This window comes from Dysidea avara, chromosome 7 (assembly GCF_963678975.1).
Source record: "Dysidea avara chromosome 7, odDysAvar1.4, whole genome shotgun sequence".
In the NCBI taxonomy this organism is placed as follows: Eukaryota; Metazoa; Porifera; class Demospongiae; order Dictyoceratida; family Dysideidae; genus Dysidea; species Dysidea avara.
The window spans coordinates 38,604,263-38,622,974 of record NC_089278.1 but is presented as its reverse complement, the minus strand read 5'-3'; the positions used below and the strand labels follow the sequence as shown (position 1 = coordinate 38,622,974).

The 18,712-nt window shown below is 38.6% G+C and overlaps 1 protein-coding gene across 1 annotated transcript in view; it reads right to left on the bottom strand.

Annotated features, from left to right (window-relative positions):
• Positions 1–938: 938 nt before the first annotated feature.
• LOC136261017 (meiosis 1 arrest protein-like) overlaps positions 939–18,712 on the bottom strand; it is a 20,850-nt gene continuing 3,076 nt past the window's right edge. The window contains exons 4-12 of the mRNA XM_066054983.1: positions 11,905–11,957; positions 11,723–11,854; positions 10,270–10,339; positions 9,921–9,983; positions 3,252–3,344; positions 3,120–3,205; positions 2,865–3,005; positions 1,224–1,388; positions 939–1,080 (exon numbers count right to left, since the gene is read on the bottom strand). Of these exons, the coding sequence (XP_065911055.1) occupies positions 1,326–1,388; positions 2,865–3,005; positions 3,120–3,205; positions 3,252–3,344; positions 9,921–9,983; positions 10,270–10,339; positions 11,723–11,854; positions 11,905–11,957 (701 nt within the window). The 3' untranslated portion in view covers positions 939–1,080; positions 1,224–1,325. The remainder of the gene's footprint in view (positions 1,081–1,223; positions 1,389–2,864; positions 3,006–3,119; positions 3,206–3,251; positions 3,345–9,920; positions 9,984–10,269; positions 10,340–11,722; positions 11,855–11,904; positions 11,958–18,712) is intronic.

Here is an 18,712-nt window from a genome sequence, read left to right as displayed (position 1 = left end):
GGTCTTGTTGAACAAAACATTTGGTAAACACCATATAACGGGTTTTTACTGCGCCTATCATTTATTCCAAATCTTAAAAGCGCGACACAAATTTTCGCGAACGCAGCTATCTGCAAAAATAAAATCAGCTGATTTTTTTAAAACTTTGATTACCAGATAGAAACGCATTGAATGAGGAGATGGAAGTGTTGTTAAGCAGTTACATACATGGCTACCATGTTATAAAGACATTTTGGACTCCTGTCATTGGCAAGGAACTTACTTGCATTACACAAAAGTGGGGATGTGTGCTGCTGCGTGACAACCCAACAGTAGTGGGACACTTACTGCGCACCCTCTCAGGGATATGCAAATTGTTTTCGTTTCATGGTAGCACTTACAGGGCAAGAAGACACAAAAAGTTGAAAACACGTGAGACTACCACTTGTCAATACCTCAGGGAGATAAAAACAGCAATGGTCAAATGTCTGAGCAAATATGGCAGTCATAAAGGTCACCAAAAGTCAAATATGTGATGCTCAGGTACCTGAGAATGACATGCCGCTTCTGATTTTTATTTTTATTTTGCATTTTAGACTTTCGTAGATTGCTTATGATTAGTGTTGCACTGATAATTGGTAAGAGCTGATATTATTAGTTAATTTTGCAAATAACAGTATCTGTACCAAAGCAGAAATAATTAGCTAATTAACCAAAACCCACAATCAATCAGTAATAAACATGTGACAGTAAAGTAGTGAACACAGTGGTCAGTGGTGAAACATTTATTGTAACTCATTTCATTTAAACTATTCCTTAAAATTTAAGGAGAAAGAGTGCCCACTGCACCCTCAAATGAAACCCTGACTACTGCTACTACACAGTACACTGCACAACACAAACACACACCTTCTCCAGACTATTCTGCACATGATGCAGAGCAACATCAGAAGGATTATCCATTTGTTGCATCACTTCAATAGGCAACATCAGTTCACTAACAGCTATTGGTTTGATGAGTAGAGTGTGTGAAGGAGAGGGCAGTATAAGGTAGTATCCCACTGGGGGTGTGGTCACTTCACAGGCTAGTAGTAGCTGACCCTATGAGTAGTGTTAACTGTCAGTGTGTACCAATCAACATATAGTACACCCCTAATAGTACAATTTCTCAACACAATAACCTACGGTTGGACCACCAAACAAAACACACTCGGCCCCACACAAAACACACATGACTAGCTCACCCTCTCCCTCAACAAATGACACAAGGAATAGAAGTGATCTCTGTTCACCTCCAGATCTTCCCAGTCCAGTTTCCAACAAGCTGTTGGCATCATGATTAATGGCTAATGGGGGTATAGCGGGTGAGAAGGGCACAACAACAATGGCTGCCTCACCATCCCATAGAGCTGTGGGGAGGAGAATACAATACAGTCCAATGAAAACAGTTATAGATGTAGCTGTGCAGAGGTCAGCAATAACTGGTAATGCAACATAAACCCCACATGTTTGCACAAGACTAATTATACAGCAGATTCAACACAGTGGATGAATAAATTATAATTTTTGACCACCTATTTTTCAAGGTGTAACAGCAAAAACTTTGATACCATCGTACAGTGCACCCTTGGTTATCAATGTGTCTCAGGCAATGATAAAAGTGATCAGATAATTGAATTGTTCGGATAACTGAAGCCCATACATTTATATACAGAGCTCTGTTGAAATATTCTAATAGAACATACACCCTTACTCAAAATACTTAGAATCATATCTATTTTTGCATAAACAAGGGTACAGATGAACGAGGATTGGATAACTGAGAGTCAACTGTATCTTTTAAAGCAAGAAGATGGAAAGTCCTTGTTGGTGTCAGTGTTCCCAATGAGACACAAATACATGAGCACTAGTATTTGGCATGCGGTTACATTACTCTTGTCTTTTTCTCAGTTTTTGCATTCACCCTGGTTGCATAGTAGGAAGGACCTTTAATGGGGGACATGATATAAGACCACATTTGTACGAGAACCTTTAAACCCACAAAGAACTTTTGGGGAATGTTTGTTTACACAATATGGGCAAGCATGGCGATGCTTGGTGGGGTAACTTAACATTTTTCAAAAGTCTGTTTCTAGGCTACTTGGAGAAGGTTAAATGAACACTGTAACTACAGTGGCTTACTCGTTATGAAGTGATGAGCAACAGCAAGTCACGTCTTTGTGTTTCAAGATTCTTTTCCACGTGTTTAATTTTGATTGTGGGTTTACTCACATGAGTCATAAATGGCCTGATAGAAAATTTTATGGGAGAATCAACGGAACTTGTTGCACCATGGACTATTTTATAAAGGTATGTAAACGGTTTATGCATTTCCTTGCCAAAAAAAGTCATTTACATGGCTATAGTTTTGGCTTCACTGTTAATGTTAGGGAAAAACCCTTGGTGCCCAAAAGTAGAATGCTGTAAATTGCGTAGCCATAGGATGGATGCTTTGAAAGTTATAGCACTCTGTGCAAGGCATGCATATTTGAGTGGCTTATCATATGTGGGTTTAAGGGTTAAAATTAAGTTCCTGTGGTTAACTTTCTGAATTATCACCATCTTCTGTTGTTGCCACTTTGCAGCACTAAAGCTTTCAGTATCTAGGGCTGAAACTGAAACCTCAGTTAATTACACCTTAAAAGAAGTATTGGTATGTTATGTTTTAAGCCACACAATTTGTGAACAAGTCACACTACATGTATATCCATGTATGTCACTATACAACACTGGCAGATAGGATGGTATAAAGGCTGGTAGATTTCTATCAACAAGGACTGGCTCATTCCAACTATAGCTACCTCACAATATACACAATCCTGACACACAGACGGACAGACACTCACCACTGATTCACACACTCCACCAGACGCTATTAAGCTAACTGCTCTCAGCTTGTGTCTGGGAACGTGTTGAGTATGTCCTGTAGCGAGTAACGGCTGTTGTTTGGTGGTCTCCATGGTGTGGTCCAGTAATGATGTAAGTAACTGCGTAATGAAGGAGTTCTGTATAACACACTACACATACTACACAACACACTCACACTACACAACACACATTACACACACACACACTCACACTACGCTACTCTACACACTCACATAATGACTGGATAAACTAGTCGGCAGTAACACAGGGTCCAGTATCCTCTCATAAAGGTCACACCTTACAGTGACCTCATCACCATCTAGCAATGATGACCTCACATGATGTCATTGGTGGGTGGGGCTCACCAGTTGCAGCAGGCAGTAGCAAGCAAAGGTGTTCACTGTCCATGTTACAATCATGTAACCAACACTGGAACACTGACTGGAAACTGAGTACATCTGGATAATATGTATATGGTTAGTTACTTGATACAGTATACTCTATACAAAGGTGAGCTTCCCTCTATCACTCTTACCCCAGGAGATTTGAACTACAAGCCACTCAGTTCCCAACACACTGTTTGTGTTGCTATATGTCTCATATAATAGCAGACAAGGGTGCTATAGTTACTCTTGCAGCAAGTGAACTTTGTACATAAAGCCTGATGTATCCGTGGTGATCATGCACTGTACTGTGGACTAATCATACGGTATATTAGGGATATTAGCACTTTCTCACAAAATATGTTGATCAGAAACCAGCCTAACAAACCTTCACAGCACCACTGGTATATTCAAGCTCAAAAGTGCCTTCGGTGTGATACAAATCATTTTCAATAAGTTGCTTTGATTTAAAAAATAATAATAATACTGTGGAAAATTGTCTGGTTGACTGATGCCTTCAGACAAGTATAACCAATAATGACCATGGCTAGAAACTTTGTCTTAGTTTAGTGAAATATAGTATATATTTTTAAATCTAGCAGGTATATAGTCATGAGATACACCAGAGACACCATATTGAGTCTGTATGTTGTAAGAATGTGACACAGTATGAGTTACATCATATAGTTAGCTGAGCTAATCAGCTTGGATAGTTAGGGGCAGCCATAACCATCCAGCCTCTAGAGGACCAAATGGTAATTTGATGTAGAAATATTATACTATATATATACCAGCAGGAGGGCATCAAATCCTATGGACAAGGGAGCATGTAACTCCATAAACAACAAAATTCAAACATGGCTGCCATGTACTATAAGTAACTTTTAAAATTTCCTAATTAGGATAGATGCATGCTTGATACATCATGTTTCCGCTGTGACGAAGTGAAGCTATGGAAACGAAGTTCAATGGCATGATGGAGGAATAGTAGCACAGGATTAGCAGAACAGTCTTTCTACAGTCACTAATCATGTGAAATCACGCTAAATTACTCCACTTGACTATTCCAAGCTCTACCTTCGACTCGACAATCTTCCTATTGAGTAGTTTTACACAAGACAATGGAATAGCAGCTCATTCAGTGTATCCTTGTTGAGTGTAAGAATGATGTAACCAATTATATACATAGTAACGCTGGACGTCATGTTTGAATTTCACCTGTAGTATTGGTAGTGTACGGAGTTACACGCATAGGATTCAATGAGCTCCTGATACCAGCATTGGCCATTTTATAATTTACTCCTTACTACAATATATTAGTTCCTTTCATGTACACAAGCTTGAATGTATATATTTCTCTATAGCATTCAACTAAACGTGTCATTATGAGGCAAAGTATGACACCAATAGTTAATTTCAATCTGATACAATAACACTGCCATTGTACAAAGGGAACTCTAAAGTTACGGCCACAGGGAAAAAGCTGGTACAATGTTTCTGTTGGTGATGAAGAGATCATTAACCCTCAGGGTTCCAAGGGTTATGGTAGCTGTCTTATGCGGTAATGAAACATGTGAAGTGGATTATTTCACAAACGCTTTAATCAAAAAGTTAGGCAATAATCGCTGTTTGTCTTGGCCTTCCTCTCTTCTTAATGACCATAACTACAAGATTTTACGATTCTCAATATCTTAATTATCGTCAACTTCTACCAACATTTCGCATTTAGACTAGTCTACATCTCTACTCATGAACATGGCAGCTGGTTTCAAGAGTGCTCCTACGCATTAATTGATAAATCCAGACAATTGGTGACCCGCAGCACTTTAATTGTCCCCCACACTGCAGCATGAGATAAAATACTCTTATTCCATCAATCATTCTTGGTAATAATATTAACGTTATATAACACTTTATTGTCATCTTATATTTCTCAACACAGTTCCAAGTCAGTAGTAGCCTTTCTGAACAATCAACTTCCTTCATTATGCATATCCTCATAACAATTAGTAGTGCCAATTTATGCATACTTCTGCAACTGCTCCAAGAGCTTTGCACAATGCTTCATTTGTTTTACATTAAAGGAGTCTTCAAAGTGAAAAACTCAATACATCAAGTTGTCCTGCACTTTCCACAACACAGCATGAGCTGAGCTTAGTGTATATCCTTACTAACTGTAAGATACTTTCAGGAAACCCTGATGAAACATTTCTTCCACTTGTGAAGTAACTGGTAACTTTAGAGGATATTCACGCTAGAATGCATTTCACTACATGTACTTCATCATATGACACACAAAATCCTTTACCAAGCACTCCACTGAGCAGGTGTTTATGATAAACCACTTCATTTAACATAGTGAATAGAGAGGAAATATTCATCAACTAAACATTCTACATGAGAATGCCTAAAGGAACATTTTCACTGACAAGCTACAACGTGAGGCTAGTACTGAATGGTGTTACAGTGTAATACTTCATAAACGGTATGATATTGTTAATTGATATTGTGGTACAACTGTATCATCAGTATATCATTTTAGACCTTACTACTACTACTACATCAGATACAAAAATACTCCCTTTTACTAGCAACACAATTGTGTTAGTCTTGCAGTATAATAATTATTGTACCATATGTACACTTAATTTTGAAGACACTAGTAGTGATCAACTATCTCTAGCAATTGCGATTACTGCAAAAAAAACTTTTCATTAGAACATTATTTATGTTCATAATAGATTGATACTCCTTAATAGAGCAGCTGCAAACTACAATGGAGCACTCAAATGCATTGTACATAGTTCATTAGATCGATACTCTCTATAAGAACAGTCACTTATAATGAAATACTCTAATAGAGTATTCACCGATTCAGAATAATTGTAAGAAATGTTAGGAGCATAATGCATAATGTGAACACTAAAAGAGCATAATAGGTAAAAATTTTGGACAAAATTTTGAGTCAGGCCTAACTACACATGATATAGTATCACACTATCCCTTTAATTCTTTGGATGTATCCTTGAATGAATTTTGGGAATACTTTCTACCTCATAATTATTGACATTCAGGTAACAAAACTATCAAACCATTACAGTCTCCTCCACTTCTTCACCTCCAGTTTTTTTTTTCCATAGTAGAAAGATTCGTCGTGATGTACTTAAACAATGTTTTGGTTGCCAACACACAGCCTGCACGTTCACATAATGATGAGTTCACAAACAACACACCAGCCTGCAGAATCATTAAAAGTTTATGTCATGTTTGAGAGGAAACTGAAGGGGACACAGTGTGTTAGTGTTACCAAGGAGAAACAGAGCTAGTAATAACAACAATGCAAGGAGACTCAAGTATAATCACGTCATTATTTATATGCAACTTAATTGTAACTTTATCTGTTACTGTTGATGCGACTTTCTGGACACTTGATCTTCCACCACTGGTCCACTTTGTTGGAGGACACCATTGACCTCTAGCTTTGTGAAGTGTGAGTTTATGATTCAATGTTTCAACACTGTGACATTAGTACCAACTTTGTCATTACCCAGAAAGCCTCTCACAGGTGCTTTGTGCAAATAATTCCCTTCAGCTCAATGTTCCATCAACATAGAAGCCAGAGCCATAGCAACTGATAACAAATACCTGTTATAAAGTTTGTCAACAAATCACCGTTATGTTGTGTGAATGTGTGCCACAAGAAAAGATGTCACACAGCAATTACCACGGACAAATTTAGGTTTTACATCAGAAAGGTTGCTGTCGAAATCTCATTCTGGAGGATGGATGGATTAAAGCTGTTGACAGGGGAAGCATAAGTGACCAAGAGGAAATAATTGAAGAGAGAGTATCTAGGATGGACTATCAAAAAATGATCACATAAACATCAGTTTGCAGCATGGTAGTCATACATTACTTGTAGTGACTAGGGGCGTAGCTAGCCAGAAGGTGATGGAGGGGCAGGCAAGCCCCCCCACCACAAAACACTCTAAATTGTTCATGCTTGCAAAAAAGGCTGATGACCCAATGATGGGATAACCAACATACAGTGTTGTATTATTACAGCTTACATAACTATTTCATTACTGATTGCTATCAGTTATCACTTATCAATGGAGGTATATTTGTCGAGCATAATCACACATACCACAATTGGACTCCAACAAATTTGTCCACAATCCGGTAAAACTATATTGTGAATATTTTAGTGTAATACAGCCAGGTCTCCTTTGTCACTTGCGAGTTGCGACTCCTGCGAGCCTGGTCAGTACGCAATGACCATATGGTTTATGAGAGTTGCACTGGACACGTTCTGGCTACCACTGGAGTCAACAAATCAAGATTAAACCAGCACAGATTGATGATGTATCACAGATGTTCAGCATGGCAGATGTCAACCAACCTCCGACTAAAAGGCTAAAGTTACAATGTAAGCAATTTGACTCAGAGAACATCATTATAGGCGTTGAACTCTCTGACCTCCAAATCAACATGGCACAAAATTTGTTAAAGGCTCAGTTTAAATGGCCTAAAGTCAACATTGCAGCAAACTAAATCCGCAGATCTTCTTACAGTAGATGAGGTGAAGAATAAATTGCAAATAATTCATTGCAAGCTAGACATCATTGGACTGTAGCAACTACAGTGAAATGTACAAATAACCAAGTGCTCATTGTTGACTCTCTATTCAGTTCCTTAGATGATGAGACAAAGGCCATCATTTCACAACTGTTTCAGTCAAGTACTACAAGCTCTCCAGTGTTGAAAGTGATAAGGCCACAAAAGCAAATGGGAGTTAAGGATTGTGGGCTTCTTTCTATAGCTTTTGCAACATCCATTGCTTTTGGTCAGAATCCAGCTAGACAAAAGTTTCAGTAACAGTCAATGTGAGCACACTTAGTTAACTGTTTCGGAAACAAGATGATCCCATTTCCGTGTTTTGATTTCTGTACTTTTGATTTACCCTTTAAGACAAATTATCATGTGAAATTATGTACACAAGTTTACAATCACACAATCTATATAATCATTGTATAGCGTCATTTACAAATCACATATCAAAATTGGTAATACACACAACAAAATTATTTCAATAATCCTGCCACCGGAAAACCATTACAAATGATGCCAGGCTTCCTCTAATTGGATTGGAAGAAAATCCGACATGGAACATGCAAACAAGGTAGTTAGTTAGTTGTCACTTGTCATCTTTGCCAATCATTTCCACTCTTTTAGACCCCTCTTCCACCATCATCCATGATGCTCCAGGGATGTAATTTATACCAGTCTGGTTCCACTAATTCAGAGGGGATCTCATCCATTTCAATTACTACATTGTTGATTTCAAGTAAATACAATTTCTTCAGCTCATCAAAATGCTCCACCCTAACCTTGGCTTTTGTATTAGCTCTCCTCTTTACAAAGCCCATACAAGAAAGAAGGTATTTTGCCCAATGTTTAGTGCCCAATGTTTAGTAAGATCATCTAATATGACAAGCAATAAATTAGCATTATTGTTCATCACAATTCCAGTTCCAACAGCAATTACTATGTCGCTATTAATAACAACTCCTTCTCTCCTGAGTTCTCTTACATACTCTTTAACCTGATCATCCAGTTCTTCACCAATTAGCAATGGCCTTCCTCTCCTCTTGGGAACCAACTCTTTAACTGCCAGTGATGACTCATATGTGAATCGATTTCTTAAGTTTGTCTTTGTACTTGTCCTTAAACCGCCATACCGAGGTTTCTTTCAGTTTTTTTGAGAGATTTGGGTAATTTTTGGCATAATAACTCATTGCAGCCGTTGTTACAATTTCAGCAGTTCTCTTGCCTATCTCATACTTTTGAGCTGGGGTAAACACTGTGTATGGATCTCGGGTGCGTGTCACACTGCACTCTCCATTACTTGTATCAGCGCTGGTCTTATCCAGTAGCTTGCTTACATACAAATTAGCTGCAGAAATTCCAGAAGACAGGACTTTAAGACTGAGCGGACCATTGGGGTCTGGTAAGTGCTGCCTTTCCTTCTTACGTTTGAAGTACTGAAGTAAAGCCATCTTCACAACAGGTACAGAGCCGTATGCTTCCTTTTTACAAGCAGGAAATTTTGGCTGAGAAAATTTTGGCGAATTCATTCAAGTCGCCAAAATTTTCTGCTATAAGATATTACTGTATGTAGAGTAGATGAGGCAACTTCCAATCCCGGGTATATCAATGATGCTAGTATTTGTTTATAACAGTAACAGTCCGTATTTAGCAGCTGGATTGATTGCAGGAGTACTGTTCTTCATTTGCAACACTGTGTACTCGGACTTAACATAGCTGAAAACATTGCATAACAGTAGAAGCATACGCTTAGATGCAAAATGACTATTTTTAAGGTACCATTCTTTCTTCTGATGCAGTATGTGTGGATTCACCAGTCACAATTATTGTATTAAAAAGAAAAGAAACAAGTACAAGTATATTAGGGATCATAGAAATAAAAAGTAGTGAACAAGGGAGGTCGCTTACACCTGAAGATGTACATTTCAGTCTATACCTCTCTTGTTCCATTACCTTTTATTTATGTTTTTAAAATTGTACAACATACAAGTGCCATGATGTATACACAAAAATGACTGTGCACTATTTACAGTGTACACTCACCATTTTCAATTGGTAGGATATCCAACAGACTGGCCAGTAATTCAGAATGATCCTCTCCTAACACTGTTGAGATACAAGATGATTACAGAAGGAAATGGATTATTTGAAGGTTGATTAACTGAATTTTCTCAACACTGAGCGTGACTGTTCTATTAGAGTATTTTGTACAGTAAGTGGACGTTCTATAAGAGTAGTTGAGCACTACACCACCAAATGTGCCCACATACAGAGGGATGGAGAGTATATCCACATAGGATGATTCCACACAATAACACTAAGCACCACTCATTGTCCACATCCCAAACACTCACTACACAGGTGCTGGGATAAGAGAAGTCACAGCACTTACAGTTTAGTTCATCTTCTTGTTCACTACTCAACATTCTCTCTCCTTCATGAACACACAACACCTGTATCCTCTAAAGGATGAATACACATGTCAGTTAGTATGCAGTACTGTATGTGCTGAGGGAACATAGAAAATACTTGTCACTGACACACACAACAACATGATCCAGGATGTCATAGCCTGCACAGTTGGGATATGTGGTAGAATGCTAACCAGCAAACTATATATAGTATACTATACTGTATGTGATAAGGAACTTCCTCTTTACAAATGGTTCCTGCTTAACACTATGTTCCGACTCCCAATTCAATAGGCAGTCTTTAAGAATGGAATGTTAAACCATGTGATATCAATGGAGTGGAGGCTATATATATCACTAAGGTGTGCTCACCTAATATGTGAAAAGAACAAACCTCAGATCACACCTCAGATCAAAGGAGCCACCCGGGCTACATTTTGTATGTAGCCCAGCTAGTCGGGCTACATACAAAATGTACATCTAGACATCAACTATATAAGTGTTAGGGCTGAAATCAATTGTGGGGATCAATTAATACTTGCATGATTAGTATGCATGACCTGGATTTTGCCATGAAAACCACTCAGACGAAGAGCATTTTGTTGTCCTTCCTATCCTACGAGTTGAAAAACACTGGGCTAAGATGAGAACTAGTGCTATAGTTTATTCATCAATCATTTCAGCACATTTCCAAATATGGAACACATCCCATCGCAAAGTTACCACTCTGCACGAAGTAAGCAAGCTTACGTATCTAGGCCTTTAGTAAACTCTGCATGTATTTATTCCATAAACGATTCAATAGCACCGATTACAACATTAAACTTGCATAACTGAAATTCTGTGATATCTCTAGGATTTGTCTGTTCATTGTAACTGAACGTAACCAGCTGCTGACCTATAATCAATTTTTTAAGGTATGCATGTATAATGTATGTGCTCGTATTAGCTTGGGTGATTGATCAACTATCAACCTGATACAGATGGGAAGTGTTACATATTAGCTGTAACATGGGACATTCAGACTTTGCCTGAAATGTATGCTCTCCGTCCTCAGGCATACCTTTCAGGCAAAGCCCCTCGTGCCTATGTTACAACTATTAAATATAACCTTCCTTTGATTTGAGGTGACAAAAGTGTTACATTGCAATTTTAAACCAGAAGGGATGGTGACCCAACAAATAACTGCAATGAAATACATCAACCACCAATCCCTCTAGTGGCATGCCAGCACCCCTCAGCCGTACAAAATAAACTACCTTGAGTATGGCTATATGATAGTGGCACAAAGTCTAAAACCTTAACACACTACAGGGTGGATCTTACACAGGTAGTGACACAAATCTTGACACATTACAAGGTGGGCCCTACACAGATGGTGATACAAACCTTAACACACTACAGGGTGGATCTTACACAGGTAGTGACACAAACCTTGACACACTCCAAGGTGGGGCAGTTTGACAGGCTGGACAACTGATGAGCCACAGTAGACGAACTGATTGCAGTTACTATGGTAATCTCCAATTGACTGCTTGTGTTACTATTGCTGGAGTTGTTCAATGACTGCAAAAAGTAGTAGCCACACCTCCAAGCCAATAGTCACACCCACTAACCTGTTGTCTCCTCAGCTGTATCAGTGCCTCATCAATTCCTTCAGATAAACAACCTGTAAATGACAGATAGTTACATTTTTGTAGTACACTATTTTCTAATAATATAGTTTATCCAGTTCAGTTACACTGTAGCTAAACACGTTTATCCCTAGGGCTTGATGAGAGTGAATTTGTTTAGCCTGTTGATAGATCTCCATTCATTTCCTCTAATAAAACACACACAAACTGATTTCATGCACTTTGTGAGAAAAGCATCAAACTTTGCACATGGATTGATTGTGCTTCGAATAACATTTATTTTGGATATAGTGTCATTATTTTGACTTTTGAGGCTGTTTTTACATTGAAAATGTATTAATCTTCCTGAGGAAATATTAAAGGTGTTGTTGAAAAAAACAACTTGGTTTATATTTGAAGTCAATTATCAATAGTTAATTTCATTACAAAGTTATGATCATTTGTATAAGCAATGAAATTACCCACCCATTGATCATTTACACTTGGATACACAGGGTTACATGTAGATACACACAGGGTTACATGTAGATACACACAGGTTACATGTAGATACACACAGGGTTACATGTAGATACACACAGGGTTACATGTAGATATACACAGGGTTACATGTAGATACACACAGGGTTACATGTAGATATACACAGGGTTACATGTAGATACACACAGGGTTACATGTAGATACACACAGGGTTACATGTAGATACACACAGGGTTACATGTAGATACACACAGGTTACATGTAGATACACACAGGGTTACATGTAGATACACACAGGGTTACATGTAGATACACACAGGGTTACATGTAGATACACACAGGTTACATGTAGATATACACAGGTTACATGTAGATACACACAGGGTTACATGTAGATACACACAGGGATACATGTAGATATACACAGGGTTACATGTAGATATACACAGGGTTACATGTAGATACACACAGGGTTACATGTAGATATACACAGGGTTACATGTAGATACACACAGGGTTACATGTAGATATACACAGGGTTACATGTAGATACACACAGGGTTACATGTAGATACACACAGGGTTACATGTAGATACACACAGGGTTACATGTAGATACACACAGGGTTACATGTAGATACACACAGGGTTACATGTAGATACACACAGGGTTACATGTAGATACACACAGGGTTACATGTAGATATACACAGGGTTACATGTAGATACACACAGGGTTACATGTAGATACACACAGGGTTACATGTAGATACACAGGGTTACTGGTGGATTTGTTTACAGCAAACAAGTAGATAATACTGTAAATACAATACTCACACTTGCCATGTAATTACTATCAGTCAGACATGGGGCCAAGTACCGTATATGACCGTATAGAAGCCCGGGCGTTTATTTCCTATAAATCATTTTTGACCCGGCATTTAAACGAGACCGGTGTTAATTTGGACCCGGGCGTTTATTTCTTACTAGCCACTCGTTGAGAATGACAGGTGCCAGTACAAGTACCTACGAAATACGAAATCCATAGCCCATCACGTACATAAACCCATTTGGACTCCTCTGCTGGGTGAAACATTGGAAGTTGGGCGGAAAGATGACAATGACCACGATGAATACGCTATGGCCATCACCAGAAGAGAAGACATAGTCGAACAAGACAAGACATCATAAGACTGGTGACGAGACATCACTGTATAGTTAGTAGCTGACACGAGTTTAGAACCCCTTTCAGTGCATATCATTAGCACCCCAGCGTTTAAATGAGCCCCGGCGTTTATTATGACAGTTCCCTAGCTGTACCCGGCGTATATTTGAGTCCCTGCGTGTATTTGAGCCCGGCTTTAATACGGTCATATACGGTACATTCAAAAGTACTTAAGTAAAGTACAAGTACTGTACGTTTTCCTGCAAGCATTATAAATAATATTTTCTTACCACCAATTCAACGAACTACTCATTACAGTGGTTGCACTTAACCTTACAGTCTCAAACTTTATTATTTTAGGACAACAGGCACTTTCAGGTTTTGGTCAACCATTCTCAATTTAAACAACAGCATTGTTTCTATTATAACAAAATTCCAACCAGAATAACAGCTGCTTTTGGGTACTAACTATAATGTTTGCAGTACTTACAAGTACTTACAAGTACTTACAAGTACTTTAAGTACTCAAGTACATACCAGTACTTAGTGAAGTACAAGTACATTGTGGTAATTAAGAAAGTATTTAAGTATAATTACTCATGTACTTGGCCCATGTCTGCAGTATCGGTAGCAACATCAACTATCAGAGCCAGCATTTGTGCTAATTACCTAGTAAATACCAATTATCGGTACAACATAAGTCGAATCTTTCTTTATTCTGCTACCATGTGAGGCCAATGAGAACTATCGCTCTGAAAATATTAGTCCTTAAGAGCCCCATTTTACCATTTCGAAAACCAGCCACACCTTTTCAATTAATGCAAAAAAAAATCTTATTAGTAACATCTTCACAAGCCATGTCTGTAATAGCCTTGAATAATGTCTTATTGACGTAAGCTTGAAACCTTCCTCACATGAGTTCCAAAAGAAAAAGAGTGTGCCCACAGCCAGCCACAGGCAAATATAATAGTGTACGATAGTAGAAAATTCACTATCATGATAGATATTGAAGCCTTATTCACAATACAATAATATCACAATGATTGAGGAGTGATGATCTTCAAGCAAGTTCTAAGTATTCAATGCACAAACACCAATTAGGTAATTGATTGCATGAGCAGCTAATAGTTTTACAATTGTTGTTACCTTACACCCAGACTGTTTTATGAAAAAGCAAGCCAAATAGCAGCTAGTCCAACTTCTCAAGCAACATTTTTAGTGGGATTCCAGACACTTCGCGAATTAATCAACTATTGCACGGGCAGTTGATAACAGCTTGTTACAAAACATTTCATGGAAAAGCCCTAGAGTTACAAAACAGTTAAATAAAGTTGGTAACAACATTTTTAGTAATGCTACAGCCATATCGTAATAGTTAGTTCTAATTATCATATCACGATAGTTCAACAGCAAAAACTAGTACACATCTAGTATATATTCACTAGTACACATCTAGTATATATTCACTAGTACACATCTAGTATATATTCACTAGTACACATCTAGTATATATTCACTAGTACACATCTTAGTATATATTCACTAGTACACATCTAGTATATATTACTAGTACACATCTAGTATATATTCACTAGTACACATCTAGTATATGTGACTGGATTTTGGAAAAACGATCCAAATCGCACATTAGAAGTTTCGAGATAAGCGGTTTTAAAGAATTGAAGCCAGCATAACTCTCCAAGGATAGCAAGCACGCGTATGAAATTTACACAAAAGATGCATCAATCTGTTACCTTTCAAGCCACTTCCAGTACTTGTAACTGCTTGTACAGTTTCCCGCCAAATAAGATAGAAAATCTGAGCAGTTGGACGAGCGAAGTAGTATCACGAGTGCTCACAAAGGGGTGGAGGCTGGGGGGTGGCGGGGAGGGCAAAAGATAGGCCTCAAAATGGAGGCAGACCACGATTGGAGTCCAGACACGAGATTACAGGGCTGTGCTGGCTCCTTAGTGGCTGATATGTAGCAAAATCTACAGAGAACACGTCTGGCCAACATTATAAGGCTGTCCACCAGTAAACCACTGATTCTTGCCAAGCCAGGTCCTTCACAAGGCCTGAAACTGCCATTTGGGCACTCCACACCACCCAGAAAAGACGTCTATTAAAACCAGCCTCGTGTAGTTTGAGTAGTGCTAAGGGTCAAAATTTGTAGTACGATAGTGTAGCTATCCACTGGTGGTGTTAGTTTGATTTTGCCTGATGTGCGATTTGGTTCGGTTCTGTAAAATCTGGTCACATATATATTCACTGAGCAAGGGAAATGACATTGATCATTTTGCTAGTTTATCACTACCAATCACTTTTCTGTTGGCAACCATTTTAATGTGGGGTATCAGACCATTTATTACAAAGTTTTCAGCTTCTGCTATGTTGTCACGCTTCCCAGTGGCCAGCACTGGGGCACCTGTGCACTACTCAGGTGCTACGAGTCAACACAGGCAAATCCTCCTGGGGCAGGACTAGTAGCCCGCAGGAGGCTGTATCATATATCTCACAGGTGAGGTGTGGGCACCCAAAGTCCCACCTGGACCTTCAACTGCTATATGAGACATGGACAGTTGAGCATTTGCTTCCCCAGTTTACACCAGATACCCAATGATGTTACAGCTGGGTGGGCTGCTTCCCCAGATGATACCAGGCCACCAGGTCCCCATTTTAACAGCTGGGTACACTGGAGCAATGTGAGTAAGTTTCTTGCTCAAGGAAACAACAAGCAGGAGCTATTGGATTACATTTGAGATCTTGACATACAAATTGACTCTTGTTCTTGCCCATATCAAAGCGCTTTTTTGATTAACAGTTCCAGCGTTTAAAGGGCTTCACAGTGCTACTAAATGTTGGGGAAGCTGGCCCATGTAACAAGAGTTATTAACAAGAAACAAGGGCTCAGGTGAACATGAACAGATTACAGTTGGTCTCATCTGTAAATTATTTGAGTGTAAAGACTCTGATGTCAATATAAGCTCTTGTTCGCCGAACATGTCATATGAGACCTTCCCACACACTTGACTTGAAAGAATACAGCGTAAAGCAACCAGAATGATTCCATTTATCAGCCATTTATTATACTACGACAGATTAAGATATCTAAACCTACCATCTTTATAACACCGTAGATGAAGGGGTGATTTGATCATTGTACTTATACCAAATTCTCAAAGGCAACTATGACAGATTCAGTGACTGGAATTCATTACCCCAATCTACTGTTGATTCTCCTTCTCTCAATGATTTTAAGGACAGACATTAATTAGAATAGCTAAGTACATAATTTGTCTATGGACAAGCCTTTATCATTAAAATACAAATACAAACAACATCAAACACAGTACACACACAAAACCTTCAGCTGTCATACTAACACAGGGACACCAGTACACTACTCAGGTGCAACAGCAGTTTAAACACTTCTTGAAATTTTTTGTGCGGTATGCGTAGCATGACAGGGTATGCATGTATGTAGTTGTGCACTTACAGCATCATCACAAATATCTATTGAAGAATGGCCTTTTGCAAGCGATCTAGTGCTTATCACGAGGACTTGATGGTTTGGCAGAGGTTAGCTTTAAACAAAACATTCGGGGATATCACTGAAAACCTGTGTCCATACTGCTACTGTGAAGAGAAAGATTTGTTTGAACTTACTGGAGATGTGCCTTATCCTTCCAACCGTCCACAAAAAAAAGTTAACACCTGTCGTTCAAGTTATTCTGCTGACGATGGTTATTGAGCAATCTAGGGTTAAACTTAGAGAATTGCAAGCTACTGGGTATGGAGTGGAATTAAATCAAGCAGCCATATGTGATTTTCTTCACAAAAGCGGGTTCAGTTACCAGATGATGATGCTGATAGCTAGACTAAGAGATGAGGAATTAAGGATGTTGTTTGCAATCAACGTATCACTGTATGACCCAGAAATGTTGATTTTCATTGACAAAACAGGTGCAGACAGAAGGAACCTCTTACAAAGGCGTGGCTACAGTATCAAAGGGCAACCAGCTATAAGTCAACAACTTTTGTGTCAAGGTCAGTGTATATCAGTAATTGCTGCAATGTCAGCAAAAGGGATGCTGGATTGTAAGATTGTCAATGAAGCTGTTACTGGTAATACCTTTTATGATTTTGTACTTTCTAACTTGATTGCACACCTACAGCCCTTTGATAACAGTAACACCCATCGTGTTGTTATTTTAGACAATGCATCTATTCATCCCTCCTGGAAGAAGACTGAGTGTGGCCCCAAGTAGACATTGGGTGACCTGCAGTTCGAATCCTAGGGATTTATTCCTTACTTTGGCCCCTTTTCTGTTACACCTTATCAGTCAGTAGGTCAAGTCATTAAGTCTAAGTCCTTGAAATTAGGTTAGGTAATCCTGCTGTCAGACCTTCAGTGCTGGTCACTGTAAAGTGTTAATAACATCATACTGGACCAGCAGTAAGTGCAATCAAAGAAACCAGTGTTCTTGTCCAGTTTCTACCACCCTATTCTCCCAATTTCAACCCTTAGAGGAAGCTTATTTCCAAAGTGAAAACTACCATAAAGCTGCTAGAGGAAACAACAAACGAAGATACTTTTAAAGTTTATTGTATACCATGGAGTCATTTATCCAAGCTTTACAATCATCTGTAGCAATTGCAGCAAATACAGAAAGGGCAATAGTTTCACTACACACAAATATATATATTTAAAACCTGAGTTAACTACATAGATGAGTTTATAACAATGAGCAGAAGACAAGGGAGATTTTGATTCCTTTATTCACTTACTTATGCCTCACACAATTATGTGAGTTTCCTCAAGGCAATCCAAAACAATTCGTTTCTGTTCAACAAGCTCTTTCTCTGTTATGATGCTATCATCAATCAATCCTTGGAGGTAACGCAATTGTTCAAAGTTCTTCATGCATAATTCTGCTACTTTTGATGAGGATACACCAGCAAACAATACTTCAGACACAGGTATATCTGGTTTAGCTGATGTATTTGGGGAATTACCTGGTCCAGGAGCCTTCTGTTCCACAATTTTAACTAATGCATCCATTATTCCACCAATTGCTTCGGCTGTTGTTTTTTTTTTCTTCTTAAGTCCACCACTACGAAATGCAGGTATGTCTGGGGGCTCA